We start from the raw sequence: 16,398 nt of genomic DNA, 5'->3' as shown, positions 1-16,398 counted from the left end.
GATCCAGTTTCAGAGGAGACTGTCGGCCCAGACTACCTAGCAGAAATGAATCTGATTTCATAGTAACGGCATCGTTGATTCCCTGGACGTGGGCAGAGAAAAAGAGGGTGACCACCCTTGGTTGGAGCGGCAGATGTTTCTAAATCTATCGTTTTTCTCTTCTTCACATGTATTTTACAGTCTTCATCCTTCCTGCTTTATCAGTTTTCATCGCTAATCGAATTTGTCACTGAACTTTGGGACAAGCAGTGACATGAACCAGAAATGTCGGCAATATATCTTTCTATTGTAAACTCAGGAAAATAATGGCTTAAAAGTTTAGACCTTTTCAGGAGGAAGAGATCAATTAAACAGAAACAACAGTGTGAAAATCCAAGTCCAGTCTACAACATCCTGGCCCAATAAAAACTGTAAATGCTATATATCTCATCAGCTATCCGCAATCCACAGAGCTATGCCTGGGAGGACATTCATAAAACTACAAAATTCTTGAAGATCCCGTCTACTAGTATATGTTACAATATCTCTTTCTGACAAGTCTATTCCTATAATGCTACAGAGAAATTCCTTTGCATTCTTCAATTGAATGAATTTCAAAACTCTATTCTTAAACCCCATCACAACTCTCTTAGTAAATGATAAATTAGGGGAATATGAGAAGTAAGCTTAAGGGAAATAATCCCACCTTCAATTTCAAAAGGCATTTGTGCAAGTTCTTGATTTCAGTCCAAGTGGTCGCGGAAACGGATAACTTTGCTGATAAAAGGCCTCTCACGGCGATAACTATTCATGAAGATAGAAATCATGTGTTAATCAAGAAGTTTTCCGAATCAAAACATTAGAAATGACCTACATGCATGCATGAATAAGGTATAAACCAATAATACATTGATAAAACTGTAATTTTAAGTAGTTTAGAGAACTTGAAGCACTGGAATATACTTACATGACAAAGGCTGAGATGCAGAAGAAAGTGAATCCGATGGAAAAATGAATCAAGAAGGATGGCCAAAAATTTTTCCGGTCCAGAAATACCTTTTCAGAAATAAGAGTAGTTACACCAGATAACAACAGCATTGGCCAACCTGAAGGCAAACAGCTGTAGAAAGAAAATGAAAAAGACTCCTGCACAGAAGAAGGAAATGAGATCCAGTTTAAAGTTGAGAACTAGAAGTTAGCACCAAACATGATAAATTTACACAATTAAAACCATACCTGGAAAAAATGTTTGATGAAAACTGCAGAGTAAATAATCCTCAAAATCATATCTGTTTAATTGTCAAGTAAACAGAAGGCAATACTTTTAAACTAAGAAGATCCCTTTTTACTAAAAATGGACATATTTGGGAATCAAGGAGGTTTATGAGGATGTCTCTTAAAAGGTCAGCCAGCTACACATCTAACAAAAAGGCAGGAAAGCAAGTATGGATAAGCCAATATCAGCAATTGCTGAAAAGATAACTACTCAATATAACCTTTTTTTCTCCTTGACAGTAATGTTATGGACCTACTACATAATTTTCAAGTGATAATCACATCCAGATGTGTGGCCACATGGGTACGGAGCTTCCCAAATCTCGAAATGCCACCATACAAACATAATTTTGGTAGCAATCCAGAGTTCTTACACAGATAGCATGACTGACGGAAGTGCTCTAGGCAGGCTGAACTGCATGTGCTAGAAGAAAATTGAACAAGGATGTGCAACTTTGGCATAAACCCAATACACTCATCACTTTCTTATTATATGTCCAATGCCTATATGTTTAATGCAGTAAGCGAGCTCAACAGCAGTACTTTTCAAAATATTGAAATGTTCCTGTGGCACCTAGTTGATTCACTAAAAGCAAAAAGCTCATGGCTAGCAAAAAATAGCCTCAATATGATAAGGATACTCAAAGAATTTGCAAGAATCAAACCAACAGCACCAGCAGACCGTATTAATAGGTAATTTGATGCTACATATATCACTGAAAATACAAGCAATGAATCATTTGAGCGTTTGAGTTGGTTCTCTGTTGCAACTGCATGAAGAAATGCTTCAGAAGTCCCTGATGCAAAACCAAATACAAGAATAACTGCATCAACAACTCAAGTAGCAGCAAGAAATATATCCGTAATGTCACCGCCAAGCATATAATCTCCATCCAGTAAAATCAGATATGTTGTTTAATATAATGTTGATAACAAGAAGTAAACAATCCAGATTTCTGCCACTTCAGCATTGATATCATAGCACCTTTTGCAAACAGGTTTTGAGAAAACAAGTAAAAGAGAAAGAATAAGACTAAGCCGCCCAAGTTCAATATGACACTCGACTCGGCGATAATGTTAGGCAGCCACAGCTATAATTAACAAGCATAATAACCTAAATTTACTAACCGTTCATAGCCAAAACAATGATATAGAGACAATAATAACGAAGGGCCGCTGAAGCTTCTCCATCACTCCATTTCTGACCATACAACAGTCTGACGAGAGAATAGGAGTAACTAGGGCCAAATGCCAAAAATATGAGACCTACCAAAAAAGTAGTAACATGAGGAAAAAATAGAAAGAGGGCATTATTTTGTTTTAAAAAATGATCTTCAGGCAACAATGGTTGCCGAGGGCATCTGAAACTCAAAAGGAATGAAGCAGGTTGTGTTTTGACATGAAGTTGTACTAGCATATGATAACCAAAATAAATATTGGCATAGAATAAATTTGTTCATTATGGTTACTATTTACTAATATATCAACACTAAAACTAAGCAAGCATTGAAGATCAACCAGCAGAAATCACAATTTCCATTTCTAAAGCTAGAATTTTACTATTTTTAAGTCCCAAAATTATTATATTATTCATAAATTACTTCCAGAACCAATTGAGAACTTCATTATATTACCATGTTGTTAGCAATGCCAAGAAAATCTATCCTACAAAAAGAAGACAAATATAAAAAATTACAAAAAGAAAAACTCAATGAATGACAAGAGATGAATTAAGAACATACCAATTAGTAAAACAAGCTTCAAGGCCTCAGTAAGGCTTTCTCCTATCTTCTTGCTTTTATGTGGAGACTGTCCTGTCAAGAGACACACATTTAAGAAAATAAGTGTTTGAGTATATAAACTTTCAAAGGCAACTAACTAATAAAATCTAGCATTTAGAAAGTGAAGTCTTCATGGAAGCATGAAGTAGCTTACTTAAAGGAAAAAATAAACGGAGTTGTGTGTACATAAACTTTTTCCACATCAACAATAAACACATAAAAGATAACCAATGTGTTTAGGCCTTAAAGTGCAACAGATAGAAATGAATGAATCATCACTGGGAAGGTAGATTAATACGAAAGGGAAGAATCAACATTGAGTGCTAGCTTGGTGCCAACTCCCATGAAACAACTTCCATCAAATAGTTGGTTTGGACCAGTAGCATAAGAAGTCATTCAAATATCAAATATAGTATTCATTTCATGCATAATATTGAGATAAACCACCAAGCCACATGAAAGAATATAAGTTATCAACATTCTGAATCTGTATGTGCCAGCAGCAATTAAATTAACCAAGCTCCCAAACACAAGCAAACATATTCATTGTACAAATGATATATAATAGAATTTTTCTCATATTTAATGGGCATTGGAGAGTTCTTCTTTCTTTTCCTCTTCCTCCTAACATCCACTCATTCTCTCTCGCTTTTCCCCCAAAAGAAAGTGCTTATGTAATTGAAGCACATCCTATAGCAAGCTGAAGCACACCCATTTGCTTGATGTAAAACAAAATAGGAGCATGACTCTAAGAGTTGAAACAGCATAGACAAAGCAACTAGTCAAAATATTAAAGTTAGCCAGTCATCTGATCTAAAAAACCAAGTTGGACAAGCTAATTCATTTATTGACGATGGAATAGTAGTTATCTAACAGAATGAGTATATATTGTTAAATGCAATATTAGAATCTAAAAACAAAAGGAAATGAAAGACATACATGTCACAGAATGAATTAAGGAAAAAGGAAAGTAATAAAACCTGAAGCAGACCTGGCAAATGTAGCATATGAACTTTCTTCAAAAGGAAGAAACACCAACCTGACCACCAAGCTCCCTAAATTCAACAAAATCGCTGGTTTAGATTTGCTCTCTTAAAAAAAAAGCATGTGAAATTAATCACATTTCTTAATTGTAGTAGCAAAAGATTAGAATAATTGCATTGTATAAACTAAAACAGTCTGGTGTCAGAAACCTGCTAGCTAAAATTTTGTAAAGCATAAAAAAATTGGATGAATACTCACCTAGTTTATCTACGAGTCCATAAACAGCTTGGTTATAAGGTGTATCAAGCCATACAAGGACCATCTTTTCTCCTTCTTGAAGAACCAACTTCTGAAGGGATTGAAGAGTAAACAACATACACATTTTTCGGAGCTGCTTATCAAAATCCAGGATATGTCCTAGCCTGCAAAAGTTGTGCTTTATTTATAGATAATCTGGACAAAAGTACTTAAATACAGCGCAAGTAGTTACTAAATAATTAAGAAATAATGTCTTACTTATCCCAAAAAAAAAATAGCAAAGAAAATAAATGTGTACTGTAGACATAAACTGAAAGCAAATAAAAAAAACATATGTAGGAAAAATCCAATGATTAATTATTTGTTAAGAATCATACAAACAGGGTTAAAGCCCAACATGTGGCTATGATTCTCAAGGTACTCAGATAAAGCAGTTATGATGACAGCTCTAAGCTAGCATCACGATGTTAATTTATATGAAGAAACCTAAATGTCCAACATATCAATGTAGAAAAAGACAAAAGTGGATGAGTATACTTATCTACCATTAATTCAAGCATTCTTTAATCCACAAATAAGGACAAGAAGGACTAACAATTCAAGCATATATATTACCACATAGATAATGAGGTCAACCATTAGAAGCACCGGTACCTGAAAGGAAAAAGATCAAAACTTCTAAATGCACAAAGAAAATAACCCCAATAGCCCAGGAACAAGCAGGATCCATATGCTGCTTGAGACAATGCAAAGACAATTCCCTTCTCCTGTAAGAATCAGGTTCAAACAAGTTCATGAAAATCTTAGGAAACAAGAACTCGCAGCAAACCCACATAAATAAAAAAGAAACTGACAAAGTTCTATCAGGGACCATAAATAAGTTTTAGATGTTTATAAGACAAGCAGACAAAGATAAGAGAAACAGAAAGGATGAATTAAAATATTGTTATTCAAACAAAAAGTTCTTCTAGATAAAGTGCCCAATGCTTATGCTCAAAGGCAAAATGATCCACCATAAACCTCAGAAACACTCAACCTCATGCATTACAATCAGAACCATTAACATTAGCTAGCTGCTGTCATTCCCTAGAACACTAATGCTTGGTAAAATTAGAAAATGAGAATGCAACAATATATTTAATCTAAGAAAATTAACTCAAGAATCGTTAATAAAAGTATATGCAACCATTACACAGCACAAAACACACATTGCCAATAGGCAGATCAACATCATCTATATACTAAGACTGAAAAAATAATCCATCTAAAAGCTTTACCATGTTAGTGAGGTTCACAATTAGGATGTACATTGTTATGCAGCGTAACAACGTAGCTGCAGTTTCAACAATTAACCGCAGTTTGAGTAGAAACAGTGTCTGAGAAAGGATATAAAGAGGTTCTGCCAAGAGCTCTGTTATACATGCGTAACCTGCCAAAGAACAAAAAGTTATTCTAGCGAATTAAATTGTCTTAAAAGGAATATCACTAAGAGTGAACGGAATAGTCAGCTGATCACAATTAAGTTGGTCTTGGCCGCAGACTCCAGATAGAAGTCCTTGGTTAATTAAAGCACGTAACACCCTGACTTTCATACAATTTGGCCAAGAATATCGAGAATCCTAATTATATAAAACAGAAAATCTTTTAACTTTATCAAACAAAATCCATGCAATGGGTCTATGTTTAAAGTCAGTAGAAGTGAAATAGAAGGGACAAAATTGCAATACATTACGAGAGCCAACATTAATAAGCAGAAGGCTAATTTTGCAGTGGCTACATCTAAACATGCCAAACACGCAAAACTGAATGCCATCAACTAAATAAAATTGGCAATTAACAGCAATTTCACAAGTAATTAATAAAGAAAACTGAAAAGCATGTCAAAAGGATTGGCAAATTTTTCATAATGAATAGCACTTTGAAAGACGCAAGAATAGTAGAAAGTTTGGAAGCAGTTATAAGCAATACCATTAATCAAAATAGCTTGAGCATATGGATCAGAAAGATGTAGTCCTTGCCACCAGAAGACAAAGACACATGCCAGAATTGTGATAACCACTCCAAGTGGGAAAGTCATCCAGGCCACTTTCAACAATGTTGCAGCATTGTCTTTTGTTGAAGCACCTTCACTGTAGCACATGACATATCAAATCTGGGTGTAAACAAACAGCTAGAATACATAAAGCCCAAAGGTCTTCAACAAAAGTTCACACTATATAGATGGATGGAACCCAAGAGGCTAACTCTTCTGAACCAATATGTTGATGATACATAAAATCTAGCTTATATTGACAATAAAGATGATCAAATTGCTCTCATATTATGAATTTTAAAAGCATTTTTACTCGTATTTTAATTGATCAAGTTTAGCTATGACTCTTAATTGATCCCTGTTTTTAAGATTACAAAGATTCATACTAATTACAAAAAAAATCAAATTCGATATTTAACCAACAAATACAGAATCTACAATGGAGAACCAGCGTGACCTTAATACGTTTTATATATCAGTAACAAACAGTCAACCACAGCAAAGCACGACCAATAAAATCCCCAGTTACTGCCTACTAATCAAGCATTTTCAGGCAAGAAATAAAACAAACAAGCACAAATTATTAAAATGAAGCAAATAAACAGAAAATAATGTATAATGAAATCAATGAAAAGGAGAGAATCACAATCTAATATCGGCACGCATGCAGGCTCGCCGGAATCCCTCGCGACTAAGAAACAACACACATGTCACAAACAGATGGAATTGAACCGCATAAACCTACAAAGGAAGAAGAAGAAGAAGAAATCAATTTATAACAAATTGAAAGTGAATTTTAAGAATCGAGAAATGAAGGCAAAGCATGGTTGCAGCTACCGCATAGTCCTCCTCGGTGAGGTGCCTCACTATCCAGGAATTGAATATGAACGGGATTCCTCTTGACAAGAACTGTGTAGCTATAACTCCCAAACCAATTACAAAAAATAAAAAATAAAAAAAGAGGATCAAATCAACAGGACTGACGAGTGACAAACAATAAATTGAAGTGGCGAGAGAATTAGAACGAGAACTGACCCAATAAGTATTTGAAAGTGTGAGATAGATTTGTACGGTCAGAAGCTTCAGACATTTTAAAATCCGATCTGGTTTTCCTTTTTCAAAGAACTCAGATAAGTAATCTTCAACCGGTTTGCGAAATCAAAGGCAATGAGATCGAATCCCTAACTGAGAACACAGAATTGGAACCAAAAATTCAAAACCCTTATATTGAACTCATTCTGGTTAACTTCCTGGAGGAATATATTGTCCGCCCCAAAACAACCTTCCTGGCAAGAAAACGTTCATCCAATTCCCAGTTACCAGCTCCCGCGAAATCAAACTGGCCCGATTCTTTATCTGCCTACGCTTCCATCTATCCCAAGGTCCATCACTTCTTTCATTGAATTTGAACCAAAAAGGTTGACCCGTTGGCGAGTCAAATACTCAAAAAGGAACCCAGATTCACCAGGTTGATGGACACCCTAAAGTGAAGCGGACTGTGTTGGGCGCGTTGGGCCGGTGCTGAGAATGTAGTAAATATTTTTAATGAACAAAACAAACTGAAATTCTTATCTCAAAGACCACAACAAACAAACAGAATTTCTGCCTGAATCAAGAGTAAATTTTGCTTTCTCTGAGAATAGATAAACGTCTCCAGAGAACAGACATGTCCCTGCTTATAAACTACAGTGTCTTCTCTCACGATACGAATTTCTATTAAACAACTTCATATTTAAAAACAAAATAAAATTTTAACTAAAAGGTCAGATATATGAACTTTTCTATTTCGATGAACGTAAGTTTCTGATTTAGTTATCAATTATATGACTTCTTTTAAGGTAAATGGAATATATAGCTTTCGGTGTTAGGTTATTAACATGAAAAGCTGACCTTAGAAATAAATATAGCACGGCTCATTACAACTTACAAGCAATGTCTTTCATGCACATCTCACCATCACTATACGACTCCAAAACCAGGTAATAGTTACCGGTCAATAACTTTTGGTAAACAAAGCCAAAAGTCAATTGGTGGCCTGAAGATGCAAGGCACAAGCATTTACCACTTAAACAAACACTTGGAATTTGACAAAGCATTAGACAAACTTTTAAGGCATTTTTTAAGTGATGAAATATCCCACACATGTTTAACGAGCACAGAACTCAACAGCCTCAACATAGACGATTTAGAGATGTCCAAACACAATAAAACTGTCCCAAAATTCTCAACCCTACAACAGAAATGAAGGTAAGACAGAAACAAAAGCACCAAATATGGTCCAGAGGATCAACGGTAGCGACGAAGAGAGAGTGTGTTGTTTCTCTTCCAGTTTGCCCTTCTTGAAGGTCGGGCCTTGTGGTGCAAGTGTCCCCTGCCACGAAGACCCCTGTATTTCTTGCCGGCAGAGGTGAGTCCACGAAGTTCCCTGTGCTTGTGTACTGGATTGCAGATCCAGTTGATTCTTGGGTCATTGCGAATGGCATTGTGGGCAGGATCAACCAATATGACCTCAAAGTATTTGTATGTTGAATCCTGCAGAGACAAACTCAGGACATTAACACACAAATCAAAACCAAGGAATCCTAGGAAAGAGTTGGGTGTAATCTACACAAAAATGGAATATATACAATTGATTGGTGTCAATTCTTTTGCTATGAAAGAATGTCTGGTCACAAGTACCAAATCAAATCTTTCTTCAAAAAAATAACTAAGATGTTAAAAAAAATGTGCTTGGCAGCAGCACTCACCTCATTGATCCAATACGAGTTAACAACCCTAAGGCCACCAAGCTTCCGACCAGCTCGTTCCTCTGCAACTGATCGTTTGCTGCGCTGGAATTTCAGTTGGGTGACACCCTGGTTTGTGGGTTTCCCATACACAATACCCTTAGGTACTGGTCTCTTCCTTCCACCACGTCTTACACGAACACGATAAACAACATAACCCTATTAAAATGCAGATTTAGTCACCGGACATAACAAACAAACAGAGAAATATTGACAGACACAAAAATATACTCAATGCAGATATGATGCCAAATTACAACATTAACTATATGAAGGAAACCATGCCAGCTTACATATAGGGAAAAAAGATATATGAAGAGAAATGAGGTATCAGATATTAAGTTGGAAACATGATTTTCCTAGTTACATCGAGAAGCAAAAAACATATAGATGAAGTGAATTCAAATGAAACAAGCAAAATATTGTCCTCACTTACATTCAACAATGAATTAGACACAATATAAGAGTAAAATTATTTATAAAGAAAATGCAAAATCCAGAATTCCAGATACTAAGCAGGTTTTCAAATTTTTGGATATAAAAACTTTTCTTCCTGAAGTTTTCGTTTGAATTTCTTCTTATTCATCTTTTAAGTGGATAAACATTCCACATTGAGGCACCAGAAAACACAGAGTAAGGATTAAAGCAGGATGAGACTTGAAAGCAGTTCTTAACCATGTAGTACATTTAACTAACACTGGAGAATCAAGTGAAAGTTCTTATCAACATTACTGCTGTGTAGTTTAGAGAAGAAAGGATAATCATGTAACTAAAATATGTTATAACTATGATGAAACAAATATAATAAACCAAAAATTACAATATCAAAAACAAAACCTCATAAAAAGCAGACGCCGAATCCAATTAAATAAGTTTACCTGCTTGGCTTTGTAACCCAAGCGACGAGCCTTGTCAGGGCGAGTTGGGTGGTTGACACGCACGATGGAAGGGTGCTGACGGTACTCCCAGCACCTTACCCTCTGCAAGAACCTCATCACATCGGATTGCTTCTTCCTCCATAGCTCTGACACGTATTTGTAAGCCCCTAGTTTTACAAATCCCAACAAATAAAAATCATCACAAATCAGAATCCAAAATGCCAAAACAAAGATCGATCTATATATATATAACAAAGCAATTAAATACAACCCTTTTCATTTTAAGAGACCTCCTCCAGTCAGCTAAAAGCCCATTCTAATATTTAGTATCTTACTCTTGAATCATAAAATAATAATAAAAGCATAGCCGAGAGACTAACCAGCCAAAACCAAATCTCCAACAAGTTTCTAGATGTAATTAGAAAAAAAAAAACATCAATCAAGCCAAGAATAACCCATCACTCTACATAAACAAATAAACAAACCCGAGATTTACAACATGGTTTTAAACATAAGCAATATAGAAAACAAATAGACAATTAACTCTTAAATCATGATTAGATATGAAATGGCTAAAGAGAAATGGCGCACCCATCGCTGCTTGAGCTCCTGCGCTCTCTGGTTTCTGCTAAGGAGCTGCCAAACTTGAGATATATGAACCCGGAGTCTCATTAGGGTTTTAGAACGCATCTGGTGGTGTGAATTGACAATTTTACCCTTTACTAGGTCCTCCAATTGGGCTGCTTCGTCTATGCCCAATGCACCAAAACTGAAACGGGGTCCAGGTGAAGTCGATCCTACTCTGTTTTTCTTAGTTATATGAGGCCTGACACAAAAGATAGGCCGAAAATCCATAGTTAGGCTTGAAATCTTTTGGGCCAACCCGATTTTCCCTTCATATCGGACACAACTTAAAAAAAAATGAATCAAATAAAGTTTAGATGTTTTTTAATACTCTCGTTCTGTTATATCTGTCTCTTATTAATTTTTTTATCAAATAATTTTAACTTTGACTATTATTTCAAGAAAAATAAAGTCATAATATTTTTAAAAATATAAATTTTGATTTTCAAAAAATTATATAATATTTTAAAAAATAATTATGAAAATTAAGTTCATTTGACAAAAAAAGTAAACAGAGACAACAAAAATGAGGCAGAGTGAGTGTTTTTGTTTGAAGAAAAAGAAATCAAATTTTATTAAAAAGAAATCATATCCATTACTAAACTAAAAGTTCAAAGACTGAATAAAGTTTAAATAATCTAATCTCATGAAGGATAAGATTTTATTTGAATTTTTTCTATATATAGTTTTCAAATTTTCTTGATAAGAATAATTACTTATTTAGTGCAAGTTGTAAATTATTTTGGAACCGACTATTTCTAAATAGTCTGATATATGTGCTATGCTTTTATTGACTAATATAAAACATTTCAATGTCCATATAAATGAAGTGCTCTCATTCCTACAACTTAAATCCTATAAAACAAAATGAATATTGTGAGAAGTAATTAGTTTTATGTATAACTATGTTTGTAAACTTATACCTTTATATATATATATATATGAATTACTCAATTCTCCAAAATTTTCAAAGTGAAAAAAATAGATAAATAGATGAATAAAAAGAGCTTGTAAAATACTAGTGAAACATTTAGAATGCATGGCAATCTTGAATTTCAATCTTCAAATTCTCCTCTTTTTACTGGAATCAGCTATACTTTTTCGAATTAAAATAAAAAAATTATTTAATTAATCAAAGGAACAATGAAGCAAGTTAATTAGTTTGGATAAAAAAAACCAAAAAATTTAAATGAAACCATTTGTTAGTTTTGTTAGTTGTTCATTCTCGCAAAGACACCTTTTTTGTTTAGCAATGATTACATTAAGTGAAAGCATTGAAATCCTGATACAAAAAGAGGAAAAAAAAGGGTGAATTCATTGATACGAGACTCTAATTCCTTCAAAATAATTTCATATAATACATTCTTAATTGTGATTTAATGAGCCAAAGGTGGAGTAAGAATGAAGAGATGAAATGAAATGAAAGATTTAATTAATAAAATTATATAATAATAATTTTAAAAATTAATCAAGATTAAATTTATTTTTTTAAAATTGTTAAGTTATCAAACTGATTGAAATATTAATAGTTAAATTTAAGATGACGTTTGATACTTTACAATTCAATGTGATTACAGTAATATAATTGCAAATAATATGATTACAAGTAATGTGATTGTATGAAAAATAACATTACAGTATTTGATATACAAACAAAATAATGATTAAAATATAGGAAAGATAATATTACAGTGTTTGGTTTACAAGTATTTTACTGAAAATGTAATGTTAATTTTTAAAATTATCTTTATTTATTAAAATACAAGTACTTGTATTTTTTATTGTTAATTTTTATATAATATCATCTCTTAAATATATTTTTAATGTTATATATTTTATTTTTATTTTTTATTATCATTATTATTTTTATTTTTAATATAATTTTTTGTATTATATATTTTATTTTAATTTTTTACCTATATTATATAAATTTTAATTTCTTATATTTTATTTTATTTTATAATTTTCATATTATATATTATATTTTAATTATAATATTATAAAATATTTTGAATAAAGTAATAAAGTTGAAGGGTAAAAATAATTTTAATAACATTGCAGAGAGTAATGTAATGTGATTGTATTAGTTTTGAATTACAATCACATTATATCTTTTGACTGTAATGTGATTGCATTGCAATCTTACATTACAGTTATTTGTTATAAAATAAATATTGTAATATAATTTAATTAGACATATTGTAAGAAATACGTTCTCACTTTACTCATATCAAATACTATCTAAGAGTTTAATAAAAAATATTTTTTTAAAATAAAGTGTTTATTTTAAAAATTAATAAATTTTTATATAATTTTGAGTAAAATTTAAGTAATGGGATATTTTACCAAAAGAAAATGAAAGAGTGGAAAATTATAATATGGCAAAGTCAAAGGGTATTTACTATGAAAGAACAAAGTAAAACTGAAGGCCCTCCAAACACAGAGAAAAGTAAAGGTTGCTGTTTCCTATCTTATCCCAACTTTAAATTCCAAAGAAGCTAACCTCGTAAGCATCAACAGACCCAGAGTGTGGGCTGTCGAAATTCTAGTCTTCTAGATACCGAAAACAACAGGTAGGTACGAAGAAAGAGAAAGAACCCCACAAAATCTATATTACTCTACATTAACAACTGACAGAGAAGGTGAAACTATAAGCCAGGTTATGATGTTTGGTGGAGGCAAAGGCATGGGAGGTGGTGCCAACATGTTGAGAACAGTTGGGAGAGCAGTTGTCAGGGCTGGTGTTACCACTGGTAACCCTACAACTTTCCAAGAACCACTTTCTTCTGCTTCTTCGAACTCAACTACAACTCCTCCTTCTCCAACCTCTGCTTCCCAGAGGCATAATAATAGTAATAGTAACACTTATCTTTCTATTTCTTCTGGGAGTTCTGCTTTTGGTTCTTGTAATACTGGTGTGCCTATCAGTGCCAATTCCGGGTTGCCAAGTAACTGGCCTCCCTTTGCTGCCTCACCTGCTTCCGCTGCTGCTTCTTGTTGTGATGAGTTTGAGTGGGTGTCTGTGGATGGGAGTGAAGGGGAAAGGCCACATGGAGTTCTTGATGATTTTGTTTTAGGACCTGTTCCATCTGTTGGTGAAGTCCAGAACGTTGTCTCTGCTCTTCAGAGGTAAGGTTTTCTCTTCTTCTTTTTTTTTCGTACCAAATTTGGTTTGGTTTATTTTTTAGTAGTGTTTATTTTTGTTCATTTATTGTTTGGATTTAATTTGTGGATTTTGGAAATGAATTTTCTTTGTTTTTGTGCCATTGCTGCGAATTGAAGTGAAACATATGTCTACTTTACGAACTGCTGCTTACTGGAATGATGGAAACTATTGTTCTTTTTTACTGCAGCTGCCGTTTTTGTTTTGATTTGTACTTGGAAACCATATTCTGTTAACACTATTCTTCTTGTACTGCATAGTTGGTTTCTCCTTCATCTAAAATTTTTAGAAATTTTACCAATATTCTTGTCTGTTTTCACCGTGAGGCTCGTTGTAGTGGCGGTAGTGCCGTGAGGGTCATCCAATTTCGATCGAAGTTTAATCTCACGATCAATGGTTTTATAATCAAACATGATTGATAGTGATGGTGATAGAGATAGGGAGTCAATAGCATACATAATCAATTAAGGGAAGTTTGTGCAAAAGAATGATTGGAAAACGAATTAAACAAAACAATTTAATTTGACCCAGAAAAGAATGATATGAAAACGAAATAAATTTATTTAGAAAATAGTTGCAATTGAAGCATTGCGTAACCAACTAACATATGTTGGTTGATTATTTAATGCTATATTTTTTGTCTAGAATGAAGTATCTTAAAATTGGGATGACGACGACAATGTCTTGAGCTGAAATAGTTGATTAATATTCCTCGAACAACTGTGAGTTCTAAAGTAATTTAGTTGCTATTGTAATGGCCTTAACAATCAGTAGTAATTATCTGTAACCACAAACTTGATTTCTGAGAAGAATAGGTCAAAATTGATTTCTATTGTAATGTCCTTAACAGTCAGTAGTCATATATATACTTTGCTATTTCATCTTTATCTTTATCTTCAGCCCCTGCACAAAAAAGGGCCAAATTCGTACACTTGTTGAATGTGTTAACTCCTACAAACTCTAATTTGGCAGTCATTGTTGTGAAATGGCTTTTGTGGTTATAGGGTTTTCGATGCAAGCTCATCTCCCCAGCTTATCAGGGATAAATTCTCTTATAATGCTGGCAAGGAAATAGCTTATCAAATTCCAAGCCCAACTGGCTCCATGCACCGAGTTCATTCTGCTGGGTCTGAGTTAGAATGGAAGGAGCCTTCTCTGCATCTCTATAACACAGGAGCATTGCAACCTTATGGTACAAACAGAGTTTATGATGCTTTCCATTTATTGCAGACGGAGCCATTGGTTCAGGTCTATTCTTTTACCAATTCTTTTGGTTCCCGTGCATGAAACTTAATCATTTTTTTTGTTGGTTAAATTTGTTTACAAATTACAGTGAAGTCTTTACTCTTTGGCAGAAAATGGTCTTTTCATTGTCTTCGGATAAAGCTGTTTGGGATGCTGTTTTGAACAATGAGGTGGTGAAGGAGCTGAGAGATTCATACTATGCAGGTTGGTTGGAGTTCTGTGAATGTGTTAATTGAAGTTATCTGGTCAGTGCATACTTATCTCATGTTGATACATCTAGAGTGATTAATGTTGGGAAAGCATTAGTGCATGTTTCATTGATCATTCACAAAAGCCTTCATGTTAAGGGTTTATGGTTTAATTACTGGTAAAAGATAGCAAACTACTGGCACTGACTTGTTTTAAACATACACTCAGTATGGACCCTTAATAACTTGTGTGCGTGTTGTGTGCATGTGTGTGTGTGTGTGTGTGTGAGAGAGAGAGAGAGAGAGAGAGAGAGAGCTTTTTATCAGAGGGTAAAAGTTTTCCCCATAATGAATTGTGCGTATATAGATCCACATATTTGGTGGCAGGGTATGGATTTCTGTCTCTCAAGATGTGGGATCAAAGTTGCAGGCAAATCTCAAGATTTCTTTTCCCCTGTGCATCAAAGAAAGGCTTAGATATTGGAATAGAATCATTGCTATGACGAAATTTCCAATGATCAATGATATTATAAGCTCCAGAAAAAACTTGGAAAATAATTAATTACTAGCAAGTGATGATGTTCACATGAAGTTTCCATGATTATGCAGCCGAGGACAGTAATCCACTGAGTTCTGATGAGAGTTCAGATGAGAATTCCGATGAATCCAACAAGGCAACGAATATTGTGAAGTGGATTTTTGAAAACACTAAAGCAAAGGTCATAGATGTGTATGAGAAAATGATAAAGCTTGTGAATGAGTTATTTAAGCTGCGTACTGATGATAAGACAACAGCAGGAACCCCAGATCCATTTGAGGAAAGGCTGAGAACCTCATTCTTGTTATCTGTTCTGGTCCTGTTGATTGTGGTTGTGACTAGAGCCAACTGATTGAATGTAGTTTGACGACTTGACTTGACGGGTTGTATCTTCCAATTTGGTTCATTTAGCTTAAGATGCTGTAAGATAATCAATGTTGGGATATCTTTTAAGTTTCATGTTATGCATGCAAAAGAAGAAAGGAATTTTAGATTATAATTGTCAAGATGTTTGTGTTCATCATGAACTTGCATTCTAGTTAGCTGCTGTTATGAATGTGTGAAAAAATGACACTATTTCTGTTAATTACAAACAAGAATTGACTCTATTTGTCACTTTATTAAAGCCTTCAAGCAGGATATTCTTGTTTGACTTTCTCTTTCTGCT

General features: G+C 33.9%; 3 protein-coding genes across 5 annotated transcripts; 1 reads left to right on the top strand and 2 right to left on the bottom strand.

Annotated features, from left to right (window-relative positions):
• Positions 304 to 7,981, bottom strand: LOC18605333 (protein RFT1 homolog). Of its 2 annotated transcripts, XM_007038281.2 has the most exons (14): positions 7,345 to 7,980; positions 7,147 to 7,226; positions 6,956 to 7,050; positions 6,246 to 6,406; positions 5,555 to 5,706; positions 4,932 to 5,044; positions 4,278 to 4,441; positions 4,016 to 4,090; positions 2,997 to 3,068; positions 2,383 to 2,520; positions 1,896 to 2,051; positions 1,216 to 1,268; positions 947 to 1,125; positions 304 to 783 (listed from the first exon to the last, which is right to left on the bottom strand). In XM_007038281.2, exons 1-14 carry the CDS (start codon positions 7,397 to 7,399, stop codon positions 723 to 725), a joined length of 1,554 nt encoding a protein of 517 aa, XP_007038343.2. In that variant the 5' UTR covers positions 7,400 to 7,980; the 3' UTR covers positions 304 to 722. The 2 variants fall into 2 exon arrangements, with proteins under 2 accessions (XP_007038343.2, XP_017973702.1); XM_018118213.1 differs by lacking the exon at positions 2,383 to 2,520 and having other exon boundaries at positions 7,345 to 7,981.
• LOC18605332 (60S ribosomal protein L15) lies at positions 8,393 to 10,665 on the bottom strand. Its single transcript, XM_018118605.1, has 4 exons — positions 10,565 to 10,665; positions 9,974 to 10,140; positions 9,057 to 9,254; positions 8,393 to 8,841 (listed from the first exon to the last, which is right to left on the bottom strand). The coding sequence occupies exons 1-4, from the start codon at positions 10,566 to 10,568 to the stop codon at positions 8,596 to 8,598; spliced, it is 615 nt and encodes a 204-aa protein (XP_017974094.1). The 5' UTR covers positions 10,569 to 10,665; the 3' UTR covers positions 8,393 to 8,595.
• On the top strand, positions 13,056 to 16,339 carry LOC18605331. 2 transcript variants are annotated; one of them, XM_018118141.1, is made up of 4 exons: positions 13,056 to 13,726; positions 14,765 to 15,008; positions 15,116 to 15,209; positions 15,581 to 15,796. In XM_018118141.1, the coding sequence occupies exons 1-4, from the start codon at positions 13,260 to 13,262 to the stop codon at positions 15,694 to 15,696; spliced, it is 921 nt and encodes a 306-aa protein (XP_017973630.1). In that variant the 5' UTR covers positions 13,056 to 13,259; the 3' UTR covers positions 15,697 to 15,796. The 2 variants fall into 2 exon arrangements, with proteins under 2 accessions (XP_017973630.1, XP_007038341.2); XM_007038279.2 differs by lacking the exon at positions 15,581 to 15,796 and adding an exon at positions 15,803 to 16,339 and having other exon boundaries at positions 13,066 to 13,726.

Source organism: Theobroma cacao, chromosome 3 (genome assembly GCF_000208745.1).
Source record: "Theobroma cacao cultivar B97-61/B2 chromosome 3, Criollo_cocoa_genome_V2, whole genome shotgun sequence".
Classification (NCBI taxonomy): Eukaryota; Viridiplantae; Streptophyta; class Magnoliopsida; order Malvales; family Malvaceae; genus Theobroma; species Theobroma cacao.
The sequence above is the reverse complement of the archived record's forward strand: the minus strand, read 5'-3'. Positions and strand labels throughout refer to the sequence as shown.